General features: G+C 44.8%; 2 protein-coding genes across 3 annotated transcripts in view; one reads left to right on the top strand and one right to left on the bottom strand.

Moving 5' to 3' along the window:
- The window catches only part of si:ch211-262h13.5 (uncharacterized protein LOC571127 homolog), a 12,941-nt gene extending 1,095 nt beyond the window's left edge, over positions 1-11,846 (bottom strand). The window contains exons 1-13 of the mRNA XM_066647065.1: positions 11,577-11,846; positions 10,833-10,943; positions 10,508-10,595; positions 10,146-10,312; positions 9,128-9,229; positions 8,671-8,757; positions 7,447-7,862; positions 6,749-6,771; positions 2,975-3,234; positions 2,492-2,599; positions 826-910; positions 554-720; positions 73-192 (exon numbers count right to left, since the gene is read on the bottom strand). Coding sequence (XP_066503162.1) covers positions 73-192; positions 554-720; positions 826-910; positions 2,492-2,599; positions 2,975-3,234; positions 6,749-6,771; positions 7,447-7,862; positions 8,671-8,757; positions 9,128-9,229; positions 10,146-10,312; positions 10,508-10,595; positions 10,833-10,943; positions 11,577-11,771 — 1,929 coding nt within the window. The 5' untranslated portion in view covers positions 11,772-11,846. The remainder of the gene's footprint in view (positions 1-72; positions 193-553; positions 721-825; positions 911-2,491; positions 2,600-2,974; positions 3,235-6,748; positions 6,772-7,446; positions 7,863-8,670; positions 8,758-9,127; positions 9,230-10,145; positions 10,313-10,507; positions 10,596-10,832; positions 10,944-11,576) is intronic.
- A 5,267-nt stretch (positions 11,847-17,113) lies between these two features.
- anos1b (anosmin 1b) overlaps positions 17,114-25,000 on the top strand; it is a 50,465-nt gene continuing 42,578 nt past the window's right edge. Inside the window, exon 1 of one of the 2 annotated variants that reach the window (XM_066647805.1) lies at positions 17,114-17,465. In XM_066647805.1, the coding sequence (XP_066503902.1) occupies positions 17,283-17,465 (183 nt within the window). In that variant the 5' untranslated portion in view covers positions 17,114-17,282. The remainder of the gene's footprint in view (positions 17,466-25,000) is intronic. The other variant, XM_066647804.1, reaches the window with a different exon arrangement.

Genomic DNA, 25,000 nt, shown 5'->3' with positions numbered 1-25,000 from the left:
CGATACTCATTTATCTTATTAAACATAGAAAAAAAAAAACCAGTATGACTTTGAGAGATGTGTCACTCTTACAGCGCCTTGGGAACAGAGTGTCCTGCACGCTGATCTTTCCTCAGGTTTTGCCTTGTCTGGACATTCAGTCTCCACTATAGCAAATTCAGCATGGTAGCCCATTCCAAGCCTCATGTAAAACTGGAGAGACAAAAAGCATAAAGCATCAATCATTATGCTGTAAGTCTGAAGGTATCTGTGTGTAATTTCTCAGTCCAGCACAGCCTCTATTATCTCCGTAGAAAAACAAGAAGCAGCTAATCTGAAGCAGCTAAACACAAGCCTTGATTCACCAGGCTCAGTGCTAATGGTGGGCTGTAGGGGTTATAATTACGTATTTTATGGAGGACATAAAACTCTCCAGCTTTGGGCTTTGAAGCTCTGGATCTTAAATCTCCAATTCAGTGAGCGTTGTTTTAAACAAAATACAAAATATATTTTAGCAGTGCTAAAGCTAAGCTAACAACATTACAGATCTTTGTTTTGGAACATGGCTCCTTACACTTGAAGTCAGTCTTCCGACTTCTAGTAATTTAAAGTAGGAAGAATCTTCTGAGTCTTTGTTGAACTTCTCCAAAGCAGCTTTCACACTCTCTAAGCCTTTGGGATCGTGTAAAGGCAGGAGAACGGGGCAGTCCGGACATAGGGATAGTACCGATTTTGTTGTAGCTGCAGAAGAAAAACAGAGAGTTGTAAGTCTATGAAACAGAGGGAAGGTTTTGATTGTTGTTGCTTAATCTAGATGTGACAATGGTTAAGAAACAAACAGTTTACCTGGCTCTGTATCACAGCTGTAACTTTTGACACCTGGCTTAGGTCCACCACCGCATATCGTCACGTTGCATTTTGCTGTTACTTTCTTCAAAGCAAAGAGGTGACATTAGTACAGGGATGTGTTTCTGTGACCTACAACATTTTACTCCGGGTCACGTTTCCTAAAGCTACATGACATTTAAATTTAACGCTTCATAACAACTCACATGATCCTACACCAACATCCATAAGCCTGAGATTCTGTAACATTTTCTAGGATGTATTCTGACAAATTGTTTGTTGTAATAAAATCTTTGAGGGCGGCACAGTGGCGCAGCAGGTTAGTGTCGCAGTCACACAGCTCCAGGGGCCAGGAGGTTGTGGGTTCGATTCCCGCTCCAGGTGCCTGTCTGTGAGGAGTGTGGTGTGTTCTCCCTGTGTCTGCGTGGGTTTCCTCCGGGTGACTGTCTGTGAGGAGTGTGGTGTGTTCTCCCTGTGTCTGCGTGGGTTTCTTCCGGGTGACTGTCTGTGAGGAGTGTGGTGTGTTCTCCCTGTGTCTGCGTGGGTTTCCTCCGGGTGACTGTCTGTGAGGAGTGTGGTGTGTTCTCCCTGTGTCTGCGTGGGTTTCCTCCAGGTGCCTGTCTGTGAGGAGTGTGGTGTGTTCTCCCTGTGTCTGCGTGGGTTTCCTCCGGGTGACTGTCTGTGAGGAGTGTGGTGTGTTCTCCCTGTGTCTGTGTGGGTTTCCTCCGGGTGACTGTCTGTGAGGAGTGTGGTGTGTTCTCCCTGTGTCTGCGTGGGTTTCCTCCAGGTGCCTGTCTGTGAGGAGTGTGGTGTGTTCTCCCTGTGTCTGCGTGGGTTTCCTCCGGGTGACTGTCTGTGAGGAGTGTGGTGTGTTCTCCCTGTGTCTGCGTGGGTTTCCTCCAGGTGCCTGTCTGTGAGGAGTGTGGTGTGTTCTCCCTGTGTCTGCGTGGGTTTCCTCCGGGTGACTGTCTGTGAGGAGTGTGGTGTGTTCTCCCTGTGTCTGCGTGGGTTTCCTCCGGGTGACTGTCTGTGAGGAGTGTGGTGTGTTCTCCCTGTGTCTGCGTGGGTTTCCTCCGGGTGACTGTCTGTGAGGAGTGTGGTGTGTTCTCTCTGTGTCTGCGTGGGTTTCCTCCGGGTGCTCCGGTTTCCTCCCACAGTCCAAAAACACACGTTGGTAGGTGGATTGGCGACTCAAAAGTGTCCATAGGTGTGAGTGTGTGTGTTGCCCTGTGAAGGATAAGGGTTACAGATAATGAATGAATAAGATTTTTGTTCATATGTGTTCATATGTCTATTTGTGGCAAACACAAATAATGGCTTTCAATGGTGAAAATGGCTACAGCAACTTTTTAAAGCCTTTGTAAGTGTCTGTGTGTGTTTGAATCACTGGTCATAAAATATTCAAGTCATTTTTATGTTATTAAACAGCCATTATACCAACACCTTGTAGCAGAGGTTCTGTACTAAATTTCTTTAAACATGGCTACCCCCATGTGGGTGACCCATACTATGGAGCATGCACTCTCTTTTGTTTATGGACAACAAAGCATTTTGCTCATCAACTGTAAACATTTTATGCAAAAATAAAATCTCTTAATAAATATTGTTTGCTCTTTGTTGGAGGTCAAATGCTAATGATTCCTTTAAGGTGAAGACGTAAACTTACCGTGGCATGGACTGGTCTGATCTCACATTTTTCCAGAGGTTTGGGGTTCACAATGTGGCAGTCAGTCTCCTCTAGGGTCAGCTCCATGAGGACGTCACAGGAATCGTCCTGCAAGGTGTGAGAGGTGGTTACGTTATATATTTATTATATATATATATATATATATATATATATATATATATATATATTCGCATATATCCGAGGAAACTATTAGTGCTTAGGTATTGCCCTTGATCATTTCAGGAGACGTAATGGAGACTATCCATAAATTCCTAAAATAACATTTGACAAAATGAGATAACCTGAGACACAAGAGCGATAAAGAGACGAGGGTATAGTTCCTTAGACATATGAGTCCAGTTTGAGACAACACTGAGATCTCCACTGAGATTCATGGGCTCTTTGGCTTTACATCTGGTCTCATAGTTGTCTCCTAGAAGCTACAGAGACAAATGTTAGGGACTCAATCCCAGTCAAACTCACCTTCTCCTTCTGAAACGTGCGGCTGTCCTTCTTGACGAACTTGAACTTGTATCCATGGTGGTGGAAATCATTCATAATCTTCACCACTTCATTTATGGCATCACTGTCCTTGTCCTCCTCACACCTGTAGACCACAGGCTCCGCAGGGCTGTCCGCAAGCAGCACCTGGAGCAGGGCCGCTATGATCAGCAGCCGTCTCATAGTGAGTGGAGTTTGCTGTAAATCCACAGCCCCGAGACTAAACCAGCTCCAGCCCCATCCTCAGTCTTTATAGAATAGGGAGAAATGGCCAAAAGTAAACAGCTTTACGATAGCTGCCAAAGTCAATGAAATGGAGGGCACAGAGGGCAGAGTGTTGGAGCCGTGGAAAGTGATTCTGCTCCCGTCAGTTAATGTTTTTTGGAATATTGATCAAAAGTGCACTTCATGTTCAGATTATAATTTGTGATGTCAGCTATTTTAAGGTGCATCCAGTGTGGATGCTCAATTGTACACAAACAGACTGATGTGGGATGCTGTGCAGCTGCTTGACGTGACCATGCCCAGTGCCAGCTGTTGGCGAGAGCAACATAAATCTGAACTGGGACTGGAATGGTTCCTAGAGCTCAATTCAAACATTTGGGATGAGTTTGAGATGGATCCAGATCTAATCATCGAACTTCCTAATCTCACTTAGCGCTCTTGTAGCTGTATACCATCAAATCCTCACCGCAAATCTAACATCGACATGTATATAAATTTTAATAGAAAATCAATTCATGCTTTTAATTTTAGGAGTAATCATGGAAGATTTCAAACAAACCTTTGCCTATTTTTTTGAGGGATTATCTACAGTTTTTAAGCATTTTTCAAAGTAATTTAGGCACGTTTTTAAGCAAATTAAAACATTCCTAAGAATATTCTTTGCTGATGTTTCTCAAAACCTGATTTACTGTTTTCTTCTAATGAAACTGGTGAAGGTTGAATTGAAAACATGAATCATTAACTTTTGTGCCTGTTTGGCGTGAGGCGGGGAGAAAGGTTAGAAAAACAATCCCCTCTGCTCACAAGAGTACCTTACGCTATTGATTTCCCACAGAACCACAGATAAGGCAGGCTTGCCTCAGTGGAATACCTGTTTATTGACATTATGTAAACAGGACAAATTGTTACCAAGCTGCAGAACCTTTCATGAAAAGTGGTGCACATAAACACACCATTACAGCATTATACACTGCAGTGTTTTGCTGTATATTCGACTACATACTGAAACACCGGTAAATGTTATTCATACATTCATTCATTATCTGTAACCCTTATCCAGTTCAGGGTCACGGTGTGTCCAGAGCCTACCTGGAATCATTGGGTGCAAGGCGGGAATACACCCTAGAGGGGGCGCCAGTCCTTCACAGGGCAACACAGACAAATACACTATCATTCACACCTACAGACAATTTTGAGTCGCCAATTCACCTACTAACGTGTGTTTTTGGACTGTGGGAGAAAACCGAAGCACCCGGAGGAAACCCACGCAGACACAGGGAGAACACACCACACTCCTCACAGACAGTCACCCGGAGGAAACCCACGCAGACACAGAGAGAACACACCACACTCCTCACAGACAGTCACCTGGAGGAAACCCACGCAGACACGGGGAGAACACACCACACTCCTCACAGACAGTCACCCGGAGGAAACCCACGCAGACACAGGGAGAACACACCACACTCCTTACAGACAGTCACCCGGAGGAAACCCACGCAGACACAGGGAGAACACACCACACTCCTTACAGACAGTCACCCGGAGGACACCCATGCAGACACAGGGAGAACACACCACACCCCTCACAGACAGTCACCCGGAGGAAACCCACACAGACACAGGGAGAACACACCACACTCCTCACAGACAGTCACCCGGAGGAAACCCACGCAGACACAGGGAGAACACACCACACCCCTCACAGACAGTCACCCGGAGGAAACCCACGCAGACACAGGGAGAACACACCACACTCCTCACAGACAGTCACCCGGAGGAAACCCACGCAGACACAGGGAGAACACACCACACTCCTCACACACAGTCACCCGGAGGAAACCCACGCAGACACAGGGAGAACACACCACACTCCTCACAGACAGTCACCCGGAGGAAACCCACGCAGACACAGAGAGAATACACCACACTCCTCACAGACAGTCACCCGGAGGAAACCCCACGCAGACACGGGGAGAACACACCACACTCCTCACAGACAGTCACCCGGAGGAAACCCACACAGACACAGAGAGAACACACCACACTCCTCACAGACAGTCACCCGGAGGAAACCCACGCAGACACAGAGAGAACACACCACACTCTTCACAGACAGTCACCCGGAGGAAACCCACGCAGACACAGGGAGAACACACCACACTCCTCACAGACAGTCACCCGGAGGAAACCCACGCAGACACAGGGAGAACACACCACACTCCTCACAGACAGTCACCCGGAGGAAACCCACGCAGACACAGAGAGAATACACCACACGCCTCACAGACAGTCACCCGGAGGAAACCCATGCAGACACGGGGAGAACACACCACACTCCTCACAGACAGTCACCCTGAGGAAACCCACGCAGACACAGAGAGAACACACCACACTCCTCACAGACAGTCACCCAGAGCAAACCCACGCAGACACGGGGAGAACACACCATACTCCTCACAGACAGTTACCTGGAGGAAACCCACACAGACACAGAGAGAACACACCACACTCCTCACAGACAGTCACCCGGAGGAAACCCACGCAGACACAGAGAGAATACACCACACTCCTCACAGACAGTCACCCGGAGGAAACCCACGCAGTCACGGGGAGATCACACCACACTCCTCACAGACAGTCACCCGGAGGAAACCCACACAGACACAGAGAGAACACACCACACTCCTCACAGACAGTCACCCGGAGGAAACCCACGCAGACACAGGGAGAACACACCACACTCCTCACAGACAGTCACCCAGAGGAAATCCACGCAGACACAGGGAGAACACACCACACTCCTCACAGACAGTCACCCAGAGGAAACCCACGAAGACACAGGGAGGAAACACCACACTCCTCACAGACAGTCACCCGGAGCGGGAATCGAACCCACAACCTCCAGGCCCCTGTGTGACTGCGACAATTACCTGCTTGTTATTCATATCTTAAATACGCATTTGAAGTATTAAAAGGTACTTGCTTTTATTTTTTACCTTTTATAACTTAACACAACTATGATTGGACTTCTGCTTGAATTGTCTTTGTTTCATGTAACAAACTTTTTTAAAGTTGCCCAAGTTCCTGATCTGTACCTGTCTCCAGATATAGATAATAAATAAATGGACTATTGAAGCTAGTTGTCCCTGAAAAATACAGCACTAAAAATGGAATGTATTTTAAACCTTTTTCACAAGTGAGCACAATTCTGGGGTTTTAACGAATCATCTGTGACCTGCTTTGGTCAAAATACCACAAGCACCACAGCAGCATTCTCCCCCTGTCTAAACACTCAAAGTTCACACTGGGATGATGTTTGTCCTTTAGGGAGTGTAACACTGCTCCAAAACGAGGAAATACACAGCTACAGCACCACAGGGGACAGCTATAGCATGTGTTCAGTTTTTGGTCCAGAACTGATCAACACTGACACCAATAAGCTATTATATTAGTGACCATAAACATGTGACACGAGGCTAAGAAAACAAGATCCGTACCCCTGAAATCTGAGTTAAAGCCAGAGCATACTACAAGTGTCAGAATCCGCACCCCTGTGGAACGTGGAGTGATAGGATTACACAATCTCCAGTGTGAATGGCCCTCTGTTTTCTGACCACTGTGCTGAACTGTGGTGGTGGCCACATGGTAAATGGACAATGATTGTGCCTGATCTTACACAGTGTTATATATAATCAAATATTTAACATGGATTTGGATAATGATCTTAAAGTAAAGTCTTTATCAAAGCGACACAGATGTGAGCAGGTTAGGACCTTGTGGCGTAATCCGTAAATGTGAATACCCTTGTGGTGTATGAACATGTGTGAGTGCCTGTGTGTGAGCAAGTGACTTGAGTACTTCAGAGAGTGTATATAGATGCTCTATATACTGTATCTGAGAAAGCTGTGGAAGACTTACTTAAGTGTCTTTATTGAAGTTATTATAATAATGAGAAACAGGTGCTTGGCAAAAAAAGAAAACAAAATATAATGCGTTTATAATCATTTGAATGGGAATGAAACAGAGTTGTGCCTTTTTAAACCTCATTTCTGGTTCTAAAACTGCATTAAAATCACATTATCATTTAAAATCCCTAGAAGCCGTAACTGCAGCCTGCTCCTTCCAACATTACAACATAACAACAAGGTTATTTTAAATGGAAATAAGAAACCCTTCAAATGAAAACGCACCCGTTCTTCTGCCCCTGTATCTGAAAGGATTCCTACACTGTGGTGTACTGGGCCACACCGGGGCAGGAGCGGAAGGGTGAGGGTGAGCTGGGGAACGCGGCGAGGAAAGTGGGGGTGTGTTGAGGCTTGATGATGGCAGGGGCCTGTCTTTTCTGACGTAAAGATGAGTAGCGGAAGTCCACTGGAGGCCTGGCGATACGGACAGAGCCCAGGAGCTCCTCTGAAGAAGACTCAGAAGACTCGCTGGACACGCTGGACACCGGGGCCTGGGATGGGTGTGGCCTGGGACCGTGAGGAATGAGCTGAACAGGGTCTACTAAAGAAGCTCCGTCAGGGCTAGGCTCTTCAAATGCAGGGGCGTGGACATCGGGAATGTAAACGGGAGGAGCTGGAACGCTCTGTCGATTGATGGACTTTTCCTCTTGTACTACACCGACACCGATCCCAAGGTGCTGCAGAGAATCAGAATGATCAGAGATAACTTCTCCAAGCCCCAAAGGATTCTCCAAAGGATTTACACTATATGTAGGAACATTTCTATGAAAATGATTTTGCCCACAACTCATCTGACATCTGGCCCATATCAGAGGACCGCAGATGTGCCACATTTAGGCCAAACCCTCATTGCTATCTGGATTGGATGGAGCACCATCACGCCAAAGAATGTGGTTCCTCTGGTCCACAGGCCAAAGCTGGGGGCTTTATACTCAGTAAGCCCATGCTTTGCACTGGGTATGGTTACCTTAGGCTCATTTGGAGCCCCTCTAGAACATCTAGAATGCAGTGGAGATTACACGAGCTGTGTGAGCTCTGCTGAATTCACTCGTTATAACTATAACCCTTTAATAATAATCATTGTGTTAGTATTAGTACACAAACAGCGAATTTTACACAATCACTTGGCTTTCCTAAAGACAACGCCATGAATTTACGAAACCATGCCTGAAATTGAAGAAAGAAAGAAGGAATTTGGAAAAGGAGGGACAGAAAGAAAGACAGATGGGGTGTAGGTGAGTGTGGACAGGGAAAGCGCTGGGAGGCTTGCTGTGTTAGTTTTGGCTCTCCTGCCCCTCTTGACTCCCTCCTCTCATGCTGCTGACTCATAGGAGACCCCCTTTGGAGACTTGTTTTGCTGTCATCCACGGCATCTGGATCTTATTCGCTATCACCTCAGAGCCAGAAAGGGTTTGCATCCAAGAAAATCAACTTTATAGAGCATGAGCCTGACAAACAAACGGGGATTTTTTTTTTTTTTTGTACCTGTGGTTGGAATATTTCACAGGACACCTGGACACTGGGTTGGACGGAGTTAGCACCCAACACAGCCCCGACACAGAATCCAACAGCCTGAAAGGACAATAAAAAAGACAATGAAGGCATAAAAGAGACATGCTGAGTAAATGACAGGGGGATAACTCAAGAGCACATTTAAATAATGTCTGAAAAAACCTTTCTCCGCTGTAAAAACTAATGTTTTCGTTTTAAAATTTAGTTACTGTGCTGAGTTCATTGAACACTAATCATGAGTTCAAGACACATCGTTTTAAGGTAGCCTAGTAACTAGCCATCCTGTTTTTACAGTGTATGGACTGGGATAAAAATAAAGGGAAAGGCCGTACTATTCACTGCTAGTTATTCCTGTTCATAATGGCCATAAACAATCCCATAAATACTGGTCAGCAGCGCTGTGATAATGGCTGCTGGCAGAGAGACTCACCCCCTTCCCTGCTTCCGCTGGCACACACTTCACCTCCTCCACCGCAGCCACGGAGCACTCCTGCACTGTGTACTCAACAAAACTGGCTGCAACCGGAGAAACCTAAGCAAGAACAAACTGTTTTAAACCTAGTCACAGTTTCACAATTTGGCTAACAATGTGGATTATTTACACAACTATGGACACCTGCACGTCCAATATTTTTTTCAGAGATCAGGGGTATAATAGAGTTTGCTTCCCAGTTACTTTTCTGGGAAGGATTTAGACCAGCGGCGATTGCTCTAAGACTGCAAGGGAAGCTCAGCTTCCCCTAAAATGTCAAAAAATAAGTGATCAAATATATACTGTTGTGTGTACATGTCACTGAATAAATATGCACTATAACGCGCTCAACTTTTGTTCAGAATCAGCTTCTTATCACTGGTAAAGACGCAGCTTTCCTCTCAATCATTCCCACAGCTTCACAGTGCTTTAAACAGCTTCCACAGAGTTCAACAGCGAAGCAGCGAAGTGCAGCGAAACGAGACGAGGGTAGAATTTACGTATAAATAAACCGACACATTTTATGATGTAGACCGAAATTGAGCTTCCCCTCCTTGAAAGACCAGCATCCGCCACTGATTTAGACTAGATGTATGAACATTTCTGTGAAGCTCTGGTGGCACTCAGCCTTCACAGCCTCAGTAGTGTCAGACGCTGCTGTTAAATGCTTCGTTCTGATCACAAAATCCATCCTAATGTATTTTCACTGATCTTCAACATCACTCCAGAGAACACCACTTCATTCACAGGCTACTGCACAACCCAGATGTTGGGGGCTTTTTTTCTCCTCCAGGCCTTGCATGGCATGTAGCATGGTGAACTTAGGCCCAATCTGGTGCTTTTCTATGGAGATTATACAAACTGTGTGTGCACCACGGAACACCTGCGTCCACAGTGGGTGCAGAACGTCTGTAAACCATTGTACAGAGGACATTACGATGTCATTGCAGCTGAAAGTGGAGGGTTATAACAGCACCTGGTGAGAGGCTCTGGTGATGGCTGCTAGGGTCAGTTTGACCGGGAGGGTGCTCTGGTGGTTGTATCTGTGGAGAGTGGTCTTTGCAGTGGACAGTGCTTTGTCACTGTCGACAGCCAACAACAGGGGGCAGTCTGGACATGTCCTCTGCAGCTTTTCTGGAGAGTCTGAGAGAGAGAGGTTAAGTGAATGTAATGAGATTTCATTGTTCATTAAGCCATTTAGACCATATTTATTATTTACTTCACAGCGTAAAAGCGCTACAAATCAAACCTAGTAGATACATGATTTTCTCTGGACCTTGCAGTGTAATCTAAGTCTCAGTTATTGCATGTATTAGACACAGGTAAAGTATTGATTACCGGGAACCAGAGTGCAGTCGTAGCTGTAAAGGTAAGAGAATCCCTCTGTTGTGTGTAAAATTGTTGTGTTGCAGTTCCCAGAGATTTGCTAAAAACAAGAAACACAGCAGAGAACGTAACTTTGATTTGAGCCAGACCTTCAGTGAAGATGCATGGAAGGCATTTTAACAGCTTCTAAATATTCCCAAAAATGAAATATTCAAACCTATATAAGCAGTATTTTTAAAGGCTGGGTTTATTCAGTGACTAGTATAAAATATTTATTTGTGGTCTATAAAACCAGTTCTAAATTGCCACTGCTACGACAGTGATGTCAGAGCTTTACCGTTTCCATGAATGGCCTTATATCACAACGCTTCCAGGACTTTGGGCTCAGGATATGACACTTAGTCTCAAGAACGTCCAGGTCCATGTAGTAGACCTTCCCAGCTGGACCCTAAAACAAGCAAAAGGTTATGTTTTGTACAAGTAGAACAACATCTACCGACCCATATATAAAGCTTGATTCACAGCGATGATTTATTCATCCAATCCAATCGTCCAATTTCTCTCATTCATTCACTCACTCACTTTCTTAGACGTTGTTCAATGCTAATCAATGTTGGTGACTTTTAGCTCACCAACATAAAAATAATTCAGCAGGTAGTGTTCTCCTCCAAGCGTGCTGAGCTTCACAAATATTAGTTTGAAAAGATGTGGTGGCTGGCTTAAAAATGAGGAATGAGGAGACACGTTGGACTAGTACCTAATGAGACCATTGCTAACAGCAAAGATAAGCCGTGTTATCATAATGAACGCTGTGCTGCTTTTCTTTGACATACAACTACGGAAGTCTATTTGCACCATTTGAAAAGAAGGACGCGGTGGCTGTTTCTCAATACGTGTACTCGTGTGTTCTTGCGTTCTCATGTTCTTGCTTGACGTCATCTTCCACTGCCCAAGATACATTTCAGTATTCAAAAACACAAACGGTAAAATAGTTAAAATACACTGATACTGCCCCAAATACAGATGTTGCATTGGTTCATGACTATAGACTTCCCTGTACATTAGTCTTGAGAGGAGTTACCTGAGGATGAACTTGGACGTTGAAAATCCTGTTGAGGGCGAATTTATATCCATTTGGTCTGTCCTCATTGATGTAAGTTATGGCAAGTTTTGCCAATTTCTCCACACTTTTATCATCACAGGGAACCGGCGTTAAGTAAGTGGACAAGGCTCCCAGACACTGGAGCAGTAGAAGTGTCCATGTTAGACTGGGCATTGTCCAGATTATTCCCCTTGTTTGCTATTGTTCAGCCGGGTTGTTTTAATCAAAAATGTTCAGGTTGTGCTATCATATACTTCACTTATTTCCCAAATGCTGTCCTCTACTCGTTTATGTTTGAAAAGAAAAAAAAGAGGGAGAGAGTGATGGACTTTGATAAAGATTAACAAAACATCCGCTGTTGATAAGAAGCCAAGTCTTGGTTCTCTGGCCTTCAGTCCAATTCCCCACACATGCTGCAGAAGGTAATTATTATAAGAGACTATTATTAGAAATAAAAACAGATTATGGAAAGATTATGGATTATGGGTGTAGCCCAGGTGGGAACCAGCAGTTTTGTCCATGGTTAAGTGTTGGCTAAGTGATGGGACCAGGACATGTTAGGGCATAGGGCCATCCGGGCAGCCTTCCAGAATATACAATGTATGTGTAAGTAAACACAAAATAATTTGGACCCAGGTAGGCCTCATTTATAGAGAGCTGCCCATGTTTATCTCATACAGGAACAACACCAGAGCCCACAGCCATTTTGAACACCGCTAGCAAATGCTATTACCATGTGAGCTAGCAACCCGGTCTCACACCTATTCGTGATATAGTCACATATAGAGGGGACTGCAATTCGTGACATACTCGCATATTTTCGACAATTTATGCGACAATATCACGATCATAAGTGAGTGGGTAATTACCATACAAACCGTCATATCCTCCTCATTAAGGCGTCATTACCATCCATTAATACCACTGTCTTATTTTTATTTACGGAAAATATAACGTTACTAATTCATTATTTACTAAAATATCGAAGCAAATAATGGCTAGAGAAATGTCATTTTCAGTATTAACCTTTTCCCAGTAAACAAGGGACGTTCCTGGACGTTCAAAATAGGTCTAAAAGTAGTCTGTCCGTCAAGGACATATTTTAAACGTCAATGGACGTCCAAAATCCATCTTAATACGTTAGTTAAGTGGTGACCAATCGATAACGTCAGTGGACGTCCAAAATGAGTTTTATACAAGTAATTTATTTCGGGACCAATTAATAACGTCAATGGACGTCCAAAATACGTCTAATAGTCGTCTTTTCAATGTCTGTGTTTGGACGTCTTTTCAACTTTCATTTTCAACCTTAAGAGAACGTTGATTAGACGGCAGTCATTACAATGGCTAAATGTTTACTGGGTTGAAAATTAGTCAAAATAACGTTAAGGGAAAGGAATGTTCTGGTTAGAGTTAAAGCTAAAGTAGGACACCAATAATAAGCATTGCTCAGGAGAAATATTATAATAAAGTATTTTATGCCTTTGTTGGTATAACAACCTATGTTATGTAAGCCCATGTTATGCCTTTTTCTGTGATAAATGAGTAATGACGCCTGTATTGCGGAAGAGTTGTCGTTTTACTGTCGCATAGTGTTTCTATGGTAACTACCCATTCACTTATGATCGTGATATTGTCGCATAAAATGTCGAAAATATGCGAGTATATCACGAATTGCAGTCCCCTGTATATATGACTATATCCCGAATAGGTGTGAGACCGTGTTGGAACTAGCTTGGTCACCAGTGCTGTTCTGTGTACATCTGTTAATTGACCACTTGAGGGCGCCAGGTCTCTTCTGACTCAATTTGAGTGTCCCCCAAGGCCTAATGCAGCCTGCGATTCTCATTCCTGGCCCTGGACTGGAGAACACAAGCCAGATCAAAGTTTCTGCGTGTCTAAATATATGTAGCATTTGAGCCTAAGGTAATAGCCAGTGACAAGTGTGGATTATAGTGGAGCAGTGCAGTGATGCAGCTCCATCCAGTAACGTAAAGATGAGTTGGAATTGGGCTCATGATCCACATGATAATGTATCAAATATTAATTGACCTCACTAATGATGATCTGAATGCTATCAAATCCTCACAGCAATGTTCCAACATCTGCTGTAAAACCGGTCTCGCTTTAAGGGGTAAGTTATTCCACGGGGCAGTTTCGGTAAAGACTTGAGGAGTGTATTTTAACCGAGAGTTTGGGACAGAAAGCATTAATTTCGCAGGGGCACAGATCCAGAGGGACGATGAGTGTCCTCCACATTTCAAGACTTTCACTGTCCAAGCACCTGACTAATCAGCTCCCTCATAGGCCCTTCCTGATTTGAGTTTGATGAGCTGTAACTGTAAAACTCATAAACTCAACTCCGCAGAGTTCGACCCCCTTAAGCAACACTGGCCTAACTCCAAGGGGCATAGTATTGCGGCTGGTACGATTCGCGGACTTGCACCTTATTTACCAGCCTCATTAAATGCAATGCACCAGGTATTTGGTGTGTGTGTGTGTGTGTGTGTATGTGTGTGCACATGCGTGTGAATAATGAAGCTTCTGGAGTGCATGAATGGCACACATTTGATTGCACTCAACATTAAATCAGCTGAAAACATTGTGGAAGACGCAACCGTCACGTAGCATTTTATTTGCTCATTTTAAGGTGTCAGGAAATAAATCACGATGGTTGTGGCTGCCCGTGTCCTTCTGTTATGCTTTGTTTATCTGCCTTGTGCCCAGCGATTCCGGGTAGGCTCTGGATCCACCGCGAACCTGACCACAATGAAGACAGTGTATGAATGAATGTGCTAATGTCTGTGTGGGTGTGGATTTGTGTTCCCTGTGCAGATCTGGATGACACACAACACTCTAACTCATCACAAAGGCGTCATCACAAAGTGCAGTTCCACTGTCTGACAGCACACTGCTGGGGGGGGCTGCATACCCCTCTAGCCGACGCTCTGCATTGGGCATGTTGACCTTAGGCTTGTGTGCAGCTGCTCCAGAGCGTTAAAGCCTATCTGTGCAGACTGTACAAGTTTGTTAATGGGTTAATCTCTAGTTTCATTCATTCATTCATTGTCTGTAAGCGCTTATCCAGTTCAGGGTCGCGGTGGGTCCGGAGCCTACCCGGAATCGCTGGGTAGAAGACCCTGGAGGGGGCGCCAGTCCTTTGCAGGGCGACACATTCACTCTCACATTCCAATCCACCTACCAACATGTGAGAACACACCAAACTTTTTTTCCTATGGTCAGGAGAGGACGCAAACACACACACACACACAAACACACACACATACACACACACACACACACACACACACACACACACACACACACACACACACACACACACACACACACAAATGCAACATATACTGACAGAAATAATGTCAGTGCTGATTGCTGCCTTGTTTAAGATGGATGGTACTTTGTCCCTTATCTGTTTTTGGGGTAGGTTTTAGGACCCCATGAATTTGTTCAGCTGGTTTTTGAGCAAATATGGCTCCTTTTTGACTGTGTTCAAAGAGAAAAATTCCCTCCGTCCTCCTTCCCCAGAGACACAGAGCAAGAGCAGAGGTCATTATCATCGGCCTGTCGTAACTGAATAACTCCACATGTCCGCGCTTTAGAGCGTGATTGCACATATTCCTCACTAATGACGTGCAGTTACACACCATATCAAACTGAGTTTAGTGCCATAACCTTGCTCTTGAGAAAGGCATTTAAAGGGTGCTCTGTTCTTTCCTCCGGTCTCCGACGTTCCCTGTTCCTTTCTGCTTCACCTGCAAAATTACTAACAACTGTGCAATGATCATAGAGTCTTTTCAATGCAATCTCTAGTGTAATTCAGCCGTGGCTGTTCCAGGTTCTCTGCTGTACTCCAGATGCCCGTTGTCATGGCCAGATACTTCACAGTGACTCGAAAACGACGTGAAACAGACAGGACTTCAGGACATAGTGCATGCTTATTTTATGCAGTGTTTGTTAAAAATGCTAAGATGGGTCCCAAATAATTTTATTTTTTATGTTCTTTAACTTAGGGTGGCACGGTGGTGCAGCAGGTAGTGTTGCTGTTACACAGGTCCAAGGTCCTGGAGGTCTGTGAGGAGTTGGGTGTGTACTCCCTGTGTCTGCGTGGGTTTCCTCCGGGTGACTGTCTGTGAGGAGTGTGGTGTGTTCTCCCTGTGTCCGCGTGGGTTTCCTCCGGGTGACTGTCTGTGAGGAGTGTGGTGTGTTCTCCCTGTGTCCGCGTGGGTTTCCTCCGGGTGACTGTCTGTGAGGAGTGTGGTGTGTTCTCCCTGTGTCCGCGTGGGTTTCCTCCGGGTGACTGTCTGTGAGGAGTGTGGTGTGTTCTCCCTGTGTCCGCGTGGGTTTCCTCCGGGTGACTGTCTGTGAGGAGTGTGGTGTGTTCTCCCTGTGTCCGCGTGGGTTTCCTCCGGGTGACTGTCTGTGAGGAGTGTGGTGTGTTCTCCCTGTGTCCGCGTGGGTTTCCTCCGGGTGACTGTCTGTGAGGAGTGTGGTGTGTTCTCCCTGTGTCCGCGTGGGTTTCCTCCGGGTGACTGTCTGTGAGGAGTGTGGTGTGTTCTCCCTGTGTCCGCGTGGGTTTCCTCCGGGTGACTGTCTGTGAGGAGTGTGGTGTGTTCTCCCTGTGTCCGCGTGGGTTTCCTCCGGGTGACTGTCTGTGAGGAGTGTGGTGTGTTCTCCCTGTGTCCGCGTGGGTTTCCTCCGGGTGACTGTCTGTGAGGAGTGTGGTGTGTTCTCCCTGTGTCCGCGTGGGTTTCCTCCGGGTGACTCTCTGTGAGGAGTGTGGTGTGTTCTCCCTGTGTCCGCGTGGGTTTCCTCCGGGTGACTGTCTGTGAGGAGTGTGGTGTGTTCTCCCTGTGTCTGCGTGGGTTTCCTCCGGGTGCTCCGGTTTCCTCCCACAGTCCAAAAACACACGTTGGTAGGTGGATTGGCGACTCAAAAGTGTCCGTAGGTGTGAATGTGTGAGTGAATGTGTGTGTGTCTGTGTTGCCCTGTGAAGGACTGGCGCCCCCTCCAGGGTGTATTCCCGCCTTGGACTCTAAGCTTTGCATCTCTTTGCATACACGTTCCATCTGGCAGTGGTACTCTGCTGTGAGCTTTGGATGGTATGCAGCTATAAGAATATCACTCACTCATTCATTCATTGTCTGTAACCCTTATCCAGTTCAGGGTGAAGGTGGGTCCGGAGCCTACCAGGAATCACTGGGTGCAAGGCAGGAACACCACCTGGAGGAGGCAAGAATATCAGTAATGTTAAATAATTATTCTGCATTCCAACTTATCCCAGGTGTTGTATATAGTGCTATTTCATTAATGAAATATATTGCTAATTAATAATAGCACTAATATACTATTTATAGCACTAAAAGTATTATTGTATTAATAATAGTATGCCCCCAAAACACTTCCTATTTCAGTTGGGGCTCGAGACAGGGCTGGAATGTTTTAGCTGATGTGTCTCGCGTTAAGGCGAGCGCCCCACGTGCAGAAATGGTGGGAGTGTCTGTGTGGCAGCGTGCTTCCCTCCTCAGAGCTCCCTCCCTCCACACACACACTCGGAAGAATTACACACTCCAGGTGGGATTTACGCTCCTCAACTCCGGGCGAGACCTTACGCCTCTGTGTGTGCGTTACTGCGGGAAACCGGGCCCTCGCGGCGAGAACCGGACCATGTTGGGCTCGCGGCTCGTCCCCGTGCTGCTGTTGCTGTGTGGTCTTTTGGCGTTGAGCGCGTGCCGCAGGTCCGGTGCTGAGGACGGAGAGCGCGCGGAGAAGGTGAACAGCGCGAGGTGCACGTCCCGCTGCCTCACGCTGCACATCACACAACTCACACACACCTTCCCTCATCTACAGGTGAGATTCTGAGACCACACACACACACACACACACACACAAACACACACTGAGCAACAACTAAACTATGTTTGCTGCGTTTACATTTCCTCCAGTGGACGGTCTTGAAGAAGAGATTACTGTTGGTCCCCTTCTGAGTGTTTTCAAATCAATTTAAGTGAATTAGTGAGTAAAAAACCTACTATTTACTCATCTCTGTTTTACAGCGCACAGCTTTAAATGAGTTCCTCCCAGTAAACAAGGAACGTCCCTGGACGTTTAAAATAGGTCTAAAAGTAGTCTCTCCGTCAAGGACATATTTTAAACGTCAATGGACGTCCAAAATCCATCTTAATACGTTAGTTAAGTGGTGACCAATCGATAACGTCAGTGGACGTCCAAAATGCGTTTTATAAAAGTAATTTATTTCGGGACCAATTAATAACGTCAATGGACGTCCAAAATACGTCTAATAGTCGTCTTTTCAATGTCTGTGTTTGGACGTCTTTTCAACTTTCATTTTCAACCTTAAGAGAACGTTGATTAGACGGCAGTCATTACGTTATTTCAACGTTGAATCAACGGCTAAATGTTTACTGGGTCAAACATTTCTGCAAAGTTTAATGTTTCAAATTCTTCTTGAAAGGGGTCCCTGATTTTTGGTTCATTTTCAAACTATTTTATAACAGCCCAAACCAAAGGTGAGTGTGGTTAATCCCCACCCAATACTGTTTGATCGATTGATTGATTGATAGATAGATAGATAGAGTGATTGCAATCCTTTTGTAAAGGAAGTGCCCCCATGTGGGACCTGACTCCTTGTTTGGAGACTCTTGTGTTAGTGAGGGAACAATCTGCTCAGCTCTGTTTTACAGGACACAGCTTTAATTCGCCTTTTTGGCTAACTCTGGCTTATTTACAGAACTCCTCTATTGATCAATGAGCATTGTCCCTGTCAAATAAATAAAGAAAGGAAGAGAAAAGAAAGAAAGAAACGAATCCCTCTATTTGTTTTCAATGAAAAATCTTCAAGGCGTTTCTCAGAGGATGCTCCCAGCAGTTATAAGAGTTAGAGGTAATTATGAGTTTAGTGATTCGTAAAATAAGACGTTAAACAAAAGTGAAGAGGCTCAGTTTTCCACCCAGAACCTATTTGTGTATCAAGTGAGCCTCTGATTTGGGGTCTGAGCTCTAGTTCGGAGACTCCCTGTATCAGTGAATAATGGTTTGTGTGTGATGTGATGGTGTGCTAATGCTGTTCTGCTTTGTGTTCGGGCCACAGCTCTGACTTTACTGATATAGCTTTTTATTTGAGGCCAAAATCATCCCCAACAAAAGGTATACCCAGTAAACAAGGTACGTCCCTGGACGTTCAAAATAGGTCTAAAAGTAGTCTGTCCGTCAAGGACATATTTTAAACGTCAATGGACGTCCAAAATCCATCTTAATAAGTTAGTTAAGTGGTGACCAATCGATAACGTCAGTGGACGTCCAAAACGTGTTTTAAACAAGTAATTTATTTCGGGACTGTGATGATGTACAGTACCTGTGACACATCACCAAGAGAAGCCATTATGTATACTTACCTGTACTTACTCACCTGCATACGGGTCAGGTGAGAGGGAAAATATCTATCTCTTGATGCTGAGTTTTACTTACCTGGTTGAATCCATTCTCCACAGAGGGAAGGGGGAACTAGCATCTAGAAGAGGGAAAATATATTATCTAATAAATATTGATATTATGAATGAACGTTAAACATGCCATGGCTGTAGTTGAATCTTGGTACAGTTGCTAGTTCATTGTTAATTTTTATTGTTTATGAAACTTGTGTATCCAAGATACAATAACTTTTACCTCTTAAGGGAATGGTATATTCTAAGGGGCGGGGCTACCTATATATATACCACACAAGGGTAAAAGAGGGGAGACTCTGCTAGACCGTGGCGAGAGAAGCATAACCTAAGGGCATACTAAGACTCAATTGATTTAGTTGTCTTTATCCTTTTGTCTCTGCTAATAGAGAATTTTGTTTTGTTATTTTTTTTTGTCCTCAAGGAGCGCGCATGTATATATTGTATATAGAAATATAAAGTCTGGTGTGTAAATAAAGGTGTAAGGGAACCAAAAATCGAACCTCTCGGTGTCATTTCAAGTCGACCTTATAACATCTCAGGCCTCTCGCCCGACTCTACCCATAGAGAACACCTCCCACCATTTCACTTTGCGATGGTGTAGGGGTGAGCTTTATCACAGGGACCAATTAATAACGTCGATGGACGTCCAAAATACGTCTAATAGTCGTCTTTTCAATGTCTGTGTTTGGACGTCTTTTCAACTCTCATTTTCAACCTTAAGAGAACGTTGATTAGACGGCAGTCATTACGTTATTTCAACGTTGAATCAACGCCTAAATGTTTACTGGGTACTGTATAAAGCGTTAATGTCTAATCATAAAATATATTAGGACATATCATTACATATAGAGTTATATATACAGCTGCTAAATCTGTTTTAATTGTACTCATGTCAGATGGGTGATAACCACATATTTGTGTTTACTAACACAGCTTTATTTGACTTTGATGCTAAATCCATCAATAATTTGAGCAAGGGCACAAAAATGCTATTTAAATACACTCCTTAAAAAGTTAGCTTTTGAGGTGTGTTCATCTTCTTTTTACTCAGCACTGAACACACACAGCAGTGGGACACACATTCACATACAGTGCTCAGCCTTAACATTAACATGACCTCCTCGATTCTGTTCTCATTGTCCATTGTTCCAGCTCCACTGACCCCACAGGTCCACTTTCAAAAGCTACAACTGCATTCTGCAGTCCATCTGGTGGTCTGCTTACTTCGTGATCCCCCTGTACTCCCTGTTCCTGCCCCTCTGAGGACACAGTGGGCACAGCGTTTACAACTCCAGCAGCACTGCAGTGTCTCACACACTCATACCAGCGCAAGACACGCTCACACACAGCCGCCACGTCAGGCTATAATTGTAGAAAAGTGCATGGTCAGGGCAGCAGATAAAATAGACAATAAGGGCAGAAACAAAGGAGGTGGCTTTAATATTATGGGTAATGTGTGGCTGTTTACAGCCATATGTTCAGCAAGAATGTCTCAGTCTGAAGATAATTAATATATCTGTCCTTAATCCATTAGCATGGACGATAATTAGCCTTATTTTGTGATGCTAGTTTGCTAGTTCTGTAAGAACACTCAACCCTTATATTTTAAGCTACGAAGCCAGGAAACAGACATTTTTTTTTGAAAACAGACATTTATTGTTGAAAAAAAAAGGTTTTAAAATGTTGTTATATAATTAGAGCTCTGAATGGTAGGCTTTGTTTTGAATGGTAGCACTGTTTCTGTTAGCAGTCTCTTGTAGCAGCTAATTTCTGTGGTACTTCTTTAAGATACAAAACCTCTACGTTCTCATGGCATTACTTTCTTTATTTTATTTTCTGTCCGAATGTGTTCAGTAGCTGTGTTTGCAGTGAATCTATCACCACTTGCTGAGAATCATAGCTGCAAACACCTGGCCCATTTCATGTGTGTTCAGTTTGGTGGGTGGGAAAGTCATTAAATCCAGGCTGAGGGAAACAGGGCTGGGAGAAGTGGTCTGGTCGTGTGGGTGTTTTCCAAAGTCGACCCTTGCCCACCTGGTTCGGCTGTGCATTAATAAGGGCGGCCCCTAAACACGCTGGAAATGGTGCGCAATTTTAGCTAAGTGTGGCTGGCCTTAGCGCTCCTTTTCTGTGCTTTTTTTCTCTCTTTTTTTGTTGTATTTGGGGTGTGAAACACTTTCCTATAAAAGCAGCAGTGGCAGAAGGAGCCTGAGTTGACTACTGAAAGATTTCTGCAGTTGATTGATAACGGAATCTATCCTTTTATTCCCATCTCTGAGCTCAGACTTTGAATCCAATAGGTTCTGTTTATTTTTTATTCGTGTGGCACTTTTTAAAACTGTCCTAATTTAGCGTTACAGAAATCCAGGTCCTTACTCCAAACTGAACAAGAAGCGCAGGGTGGAACCAACACTTGAAAGTAGAACCCCAGAGCACAACAGTAGCATGCTAAGCTAATTAGCACTTTAAGTAAGAAATGCTCAATTTACAAAACTAGTGGGAAAGCTAATGAGGGCAGCCAAGGCTTCAATTATAAGTCTATCATAACCTATGAGCTCTGTCAGGTTTGTGGGATGTTCAGTGCATCTCAGTGATTGAAGTTACTTATATTTGCAGAGCATTAATTGATCTTCTGGCTGATTTACTCTGGTTAGCTGGAAACAGACCTCTGGCTCTAATCAGTTCCACATTGTGTAGGAAGTGTGAGCACTGGAGACCCACAGTTTTCTGTCAGCTCCACGACTGCGGAGTGACCGTCAGTGTTTCCAGTTCTCACCTCACGCCTTGTGAAAAGCCTGGGGTCGAGAGGGTGTGTGTGTGTGTGTCTGTGTGTGTCCTCTCTCCATGGTGGGTGGTGGGAAGCAGTTCAGAGGTTGAGCCGCTGCAGCAGAATGAGTGGAGACTGCACATTTCTCCTTGATCTAATTTTCTCCTCCGCTTCCCACTTGTTCCGGACTGTGATTTACAAATGTGGGTGAAGGCAAAGACTTACACTGATGAGAGAGAGAGAGAGAGAGAGAGAGGATAGAATGAGAGATAAAATCTCTATTGAGTTCCTGTGTGTCCTTTATATTTTATTGGCTGTGACAGACAGATCTTTCCTCTAGTGTAGGACATCAGTTAATCTAAGCAGTATACACATTTAACTATTCTGGGATGGCTTTAGAATAGGTGTTGGAATATTTCTGTGAGGACTGGATGGCATTCAGCCACCAGAGCGTTAGTAAAGTCAGACACCGATGTAGAGTGATTAGTTATAGATCGCAAACACAAGTCAAACGTATCGTAAATGTCACTTCACTGAGCTCTTTTGCCCTTTTTCCACAAGACAGCAACATTCGCTAGGGTTTTATTTAAACGTGTGATACGATTGAATCAAAATACCACAAGGATTAAACCCCACAGCACAAATAAGCTTAATCTCAGTCAGTTCTCTTTTTTTCTCTTCTCTCACTTTTGCTTGGTTCTCTTTACTTCGCTCTTGTTGTTGTCTCTTTAACGTAGTTTAACCTCGTCTTTGTACTCTCACGTTAACTCACGTAGCTGCGTATTCTGTGTGACGTGGATTCTGCAGCACCACCACTGCCCAAGAGAGCTCAGTATATGTTCTTTCTTTTTTATTTTCTTGATCCACTGGTTCGGGAAGAGTGCCATCTATCTCAGTGGCACTAAAGCACGGGTAACCAGCCCAGTGTGTGAAAAGCTGTAGTGTTATAATTTATATCCCTCTCTCTCTCTCTCTCCTATCTATTGAAGCCTGGCTGGCAGCTGCTTCGCTCGCAGGTGTATGTTTAATTTACGAGCGTCCAGGATGTCACAATTTGTCATGCAAATGAGCGCTGTGTATCCAGTGTTGGAAGAAACACTTTTCTGGAGGTCAGACTCTAAGATATCGCACATCCATCAAGCCAGTTAGGAGCAGAGTGACACAGAGTAGGGGTTTCTGCGGTGCCTTTGATCAGATAGTGTTTCTCCCTCTAGAGAAAGGTTGGTGAAGGGAGGGAGGGATAGAGAGGGAGAGAGAGAGAGGCTTCATTTTCACAGAGATAGTATCGGGTTTATTTGGTCACTTGGTTTTATAATGTGGATGTATTAATGTAATAGTCACCACACACACACACACACACACACACTTACCCACTCACTCACCGACCAACTCACTCGCTCACTCACTTATGTTTAGGAACCTAGGAGGCGCTTTTCAGGGCTTTGCATCAAAAACACTGTGTCCTTGTATAAACAGTAATGTCCTGACGGTAAATTCCTAATTGCTTTTCTTCCGGTGCAAATTTCCCAGGATTTAAAATGCCTGAACCACTAGCTCTAAGAATATTCATCCAGTTCTCTTAAAACGCGTGCCTGCTTAGTCACAGTAGGTAATAAAACATTCTCCTGAAAGCGCTGTGTTGAGATGCTTGTTTACAGGATGAGGGGCACCACAAAGTGCACTCCGAGACCCTGCTTCTCTCACCCCTCGCTGTGTACTAATCACAACACTGTAACCGCCAAGGAACCGGATTAAAAAAAAGGAGCTCATGATTCTCTTTCGGGGAAATGTCGTCAGACCCGCGCCTGCACTTGCTGCACCACCACCCAGCTGATGGTGGGGAGGGGTGGGGGGGATAAAACAGGCTCACGATTTCATCCAGAGACTAAATTGTGTAATTGTGGCACTTGGGAGTGTGACTTGGAGCCGAACTGAGATGCGAGTCGATGTAAATAAGCTGTGGTTTGAGTTTACAGCGAAAGGAGAAGCCAAGAATAGTGGTGCACTCAGGGACCTCCAGGGAGGGAGCTATTGTGTGGCGTTGATTGTAGTTAATAGGACAAAGGGAATTAGGATGACATTAAGGACAATACAATGCTTAAAACCACATTCATTCATTGTCTGTAAGCACTTATCCAGTTCAGGGCGGCAGTGGGTCCGGAGCCTTCACTGGGCACAAGGCAGGAACACACCCTGCAGGGGGCGCCAGTTCTTCACCGGGCGACAAACACTTACACATTCACTCACACGCTCACAGCTATGGACACTTTTGAGTCTCGCCAATCCACCTACCAACGTGTGTCTTTGGACCATGGGAGAACACACCAAACTCCTCACTGACAGTCTCCCGGAGCGGTGTTCGAACCCACAACCCCAGGACCCTGGAGCTGAGAGACTGTGGGACTGTGCCGCCCAGCCCCAAAAATAATGTTCGCATAATAACGTAATTAAAGCGAATATTCTCATTGAATATACAGTCTTGATTATGCATACACTACGTCACTAGAGATTTATGAATAGGGGGTTGAAGACGGGTTGAAGGTAGGTGTCGCAGTCACACAGCTCCAGGGGCCTGAAGGTTGTGGGTTCGATTCCCGCTCCGGGTGACTGTCTGTGAGGAGTTGGTGTGTTCTCCCTGTGTCCGCGTGGGTTTCCTCCGGGTGCTCCGGTTTCCTCCCACAGTCCAAAAACACACGTTGGTAGGTGGATTGGCGACTCAAAAGTGTGTGTGAGTGAATGTGTGTGTGTCTGTGTTGCCCTGTGAAGGACTGGCGCCCCCTCCAGGGTGTATTCCCGCCTTGCGCCCAATGATTGCAGGTAGGCTCTGGACCCACCGCGACCCTGAACTGGATAAGGGTTACAGATAATGAATGAATGAATGTTATTTAAGAATATTCAATGTCATGTTATCAACTGTTCAACAAGGTCCTAAACAGTGACTGCACTTTCAGTTTTTCCTTTATGTAGACGACTGCAAATATAGCATGTTAGCTAGCTAGCTTTCATTAATACAGCATCTTTACTATTTGGGCCACTTCAGGCTGACCTTAGGCTCATGCACAGGTAATCCAGAGTGTTCGTACTGCTTTGTTTGCCTGTGTTCACAATGGGTGCAGTAGTACATTGTAGTTGAAATCTTTGTAGCGCTGTGA

This window comes from Hoplias malabaricus, chromosome 16, assembly GCF_029633855.1.
Source record: "Hoplias malabaricus isolate fHopMal1 chromosome 16, fHopMal1.hap1, whole genome shotgun sequence".
Classification (NCBI taxonomy): domain Eukaryota; kingdom Metazoa; phylum Chordata; class Actinopteri; order Characiformes; family Erythrinidae; genus Hoplias; species Hoplias malabaricus.
The sequence above is the reverse complement of the archived record's forward strand: the minus strand, read 5'-3'. Positions and strand labels throughout refer to the sequence as shown.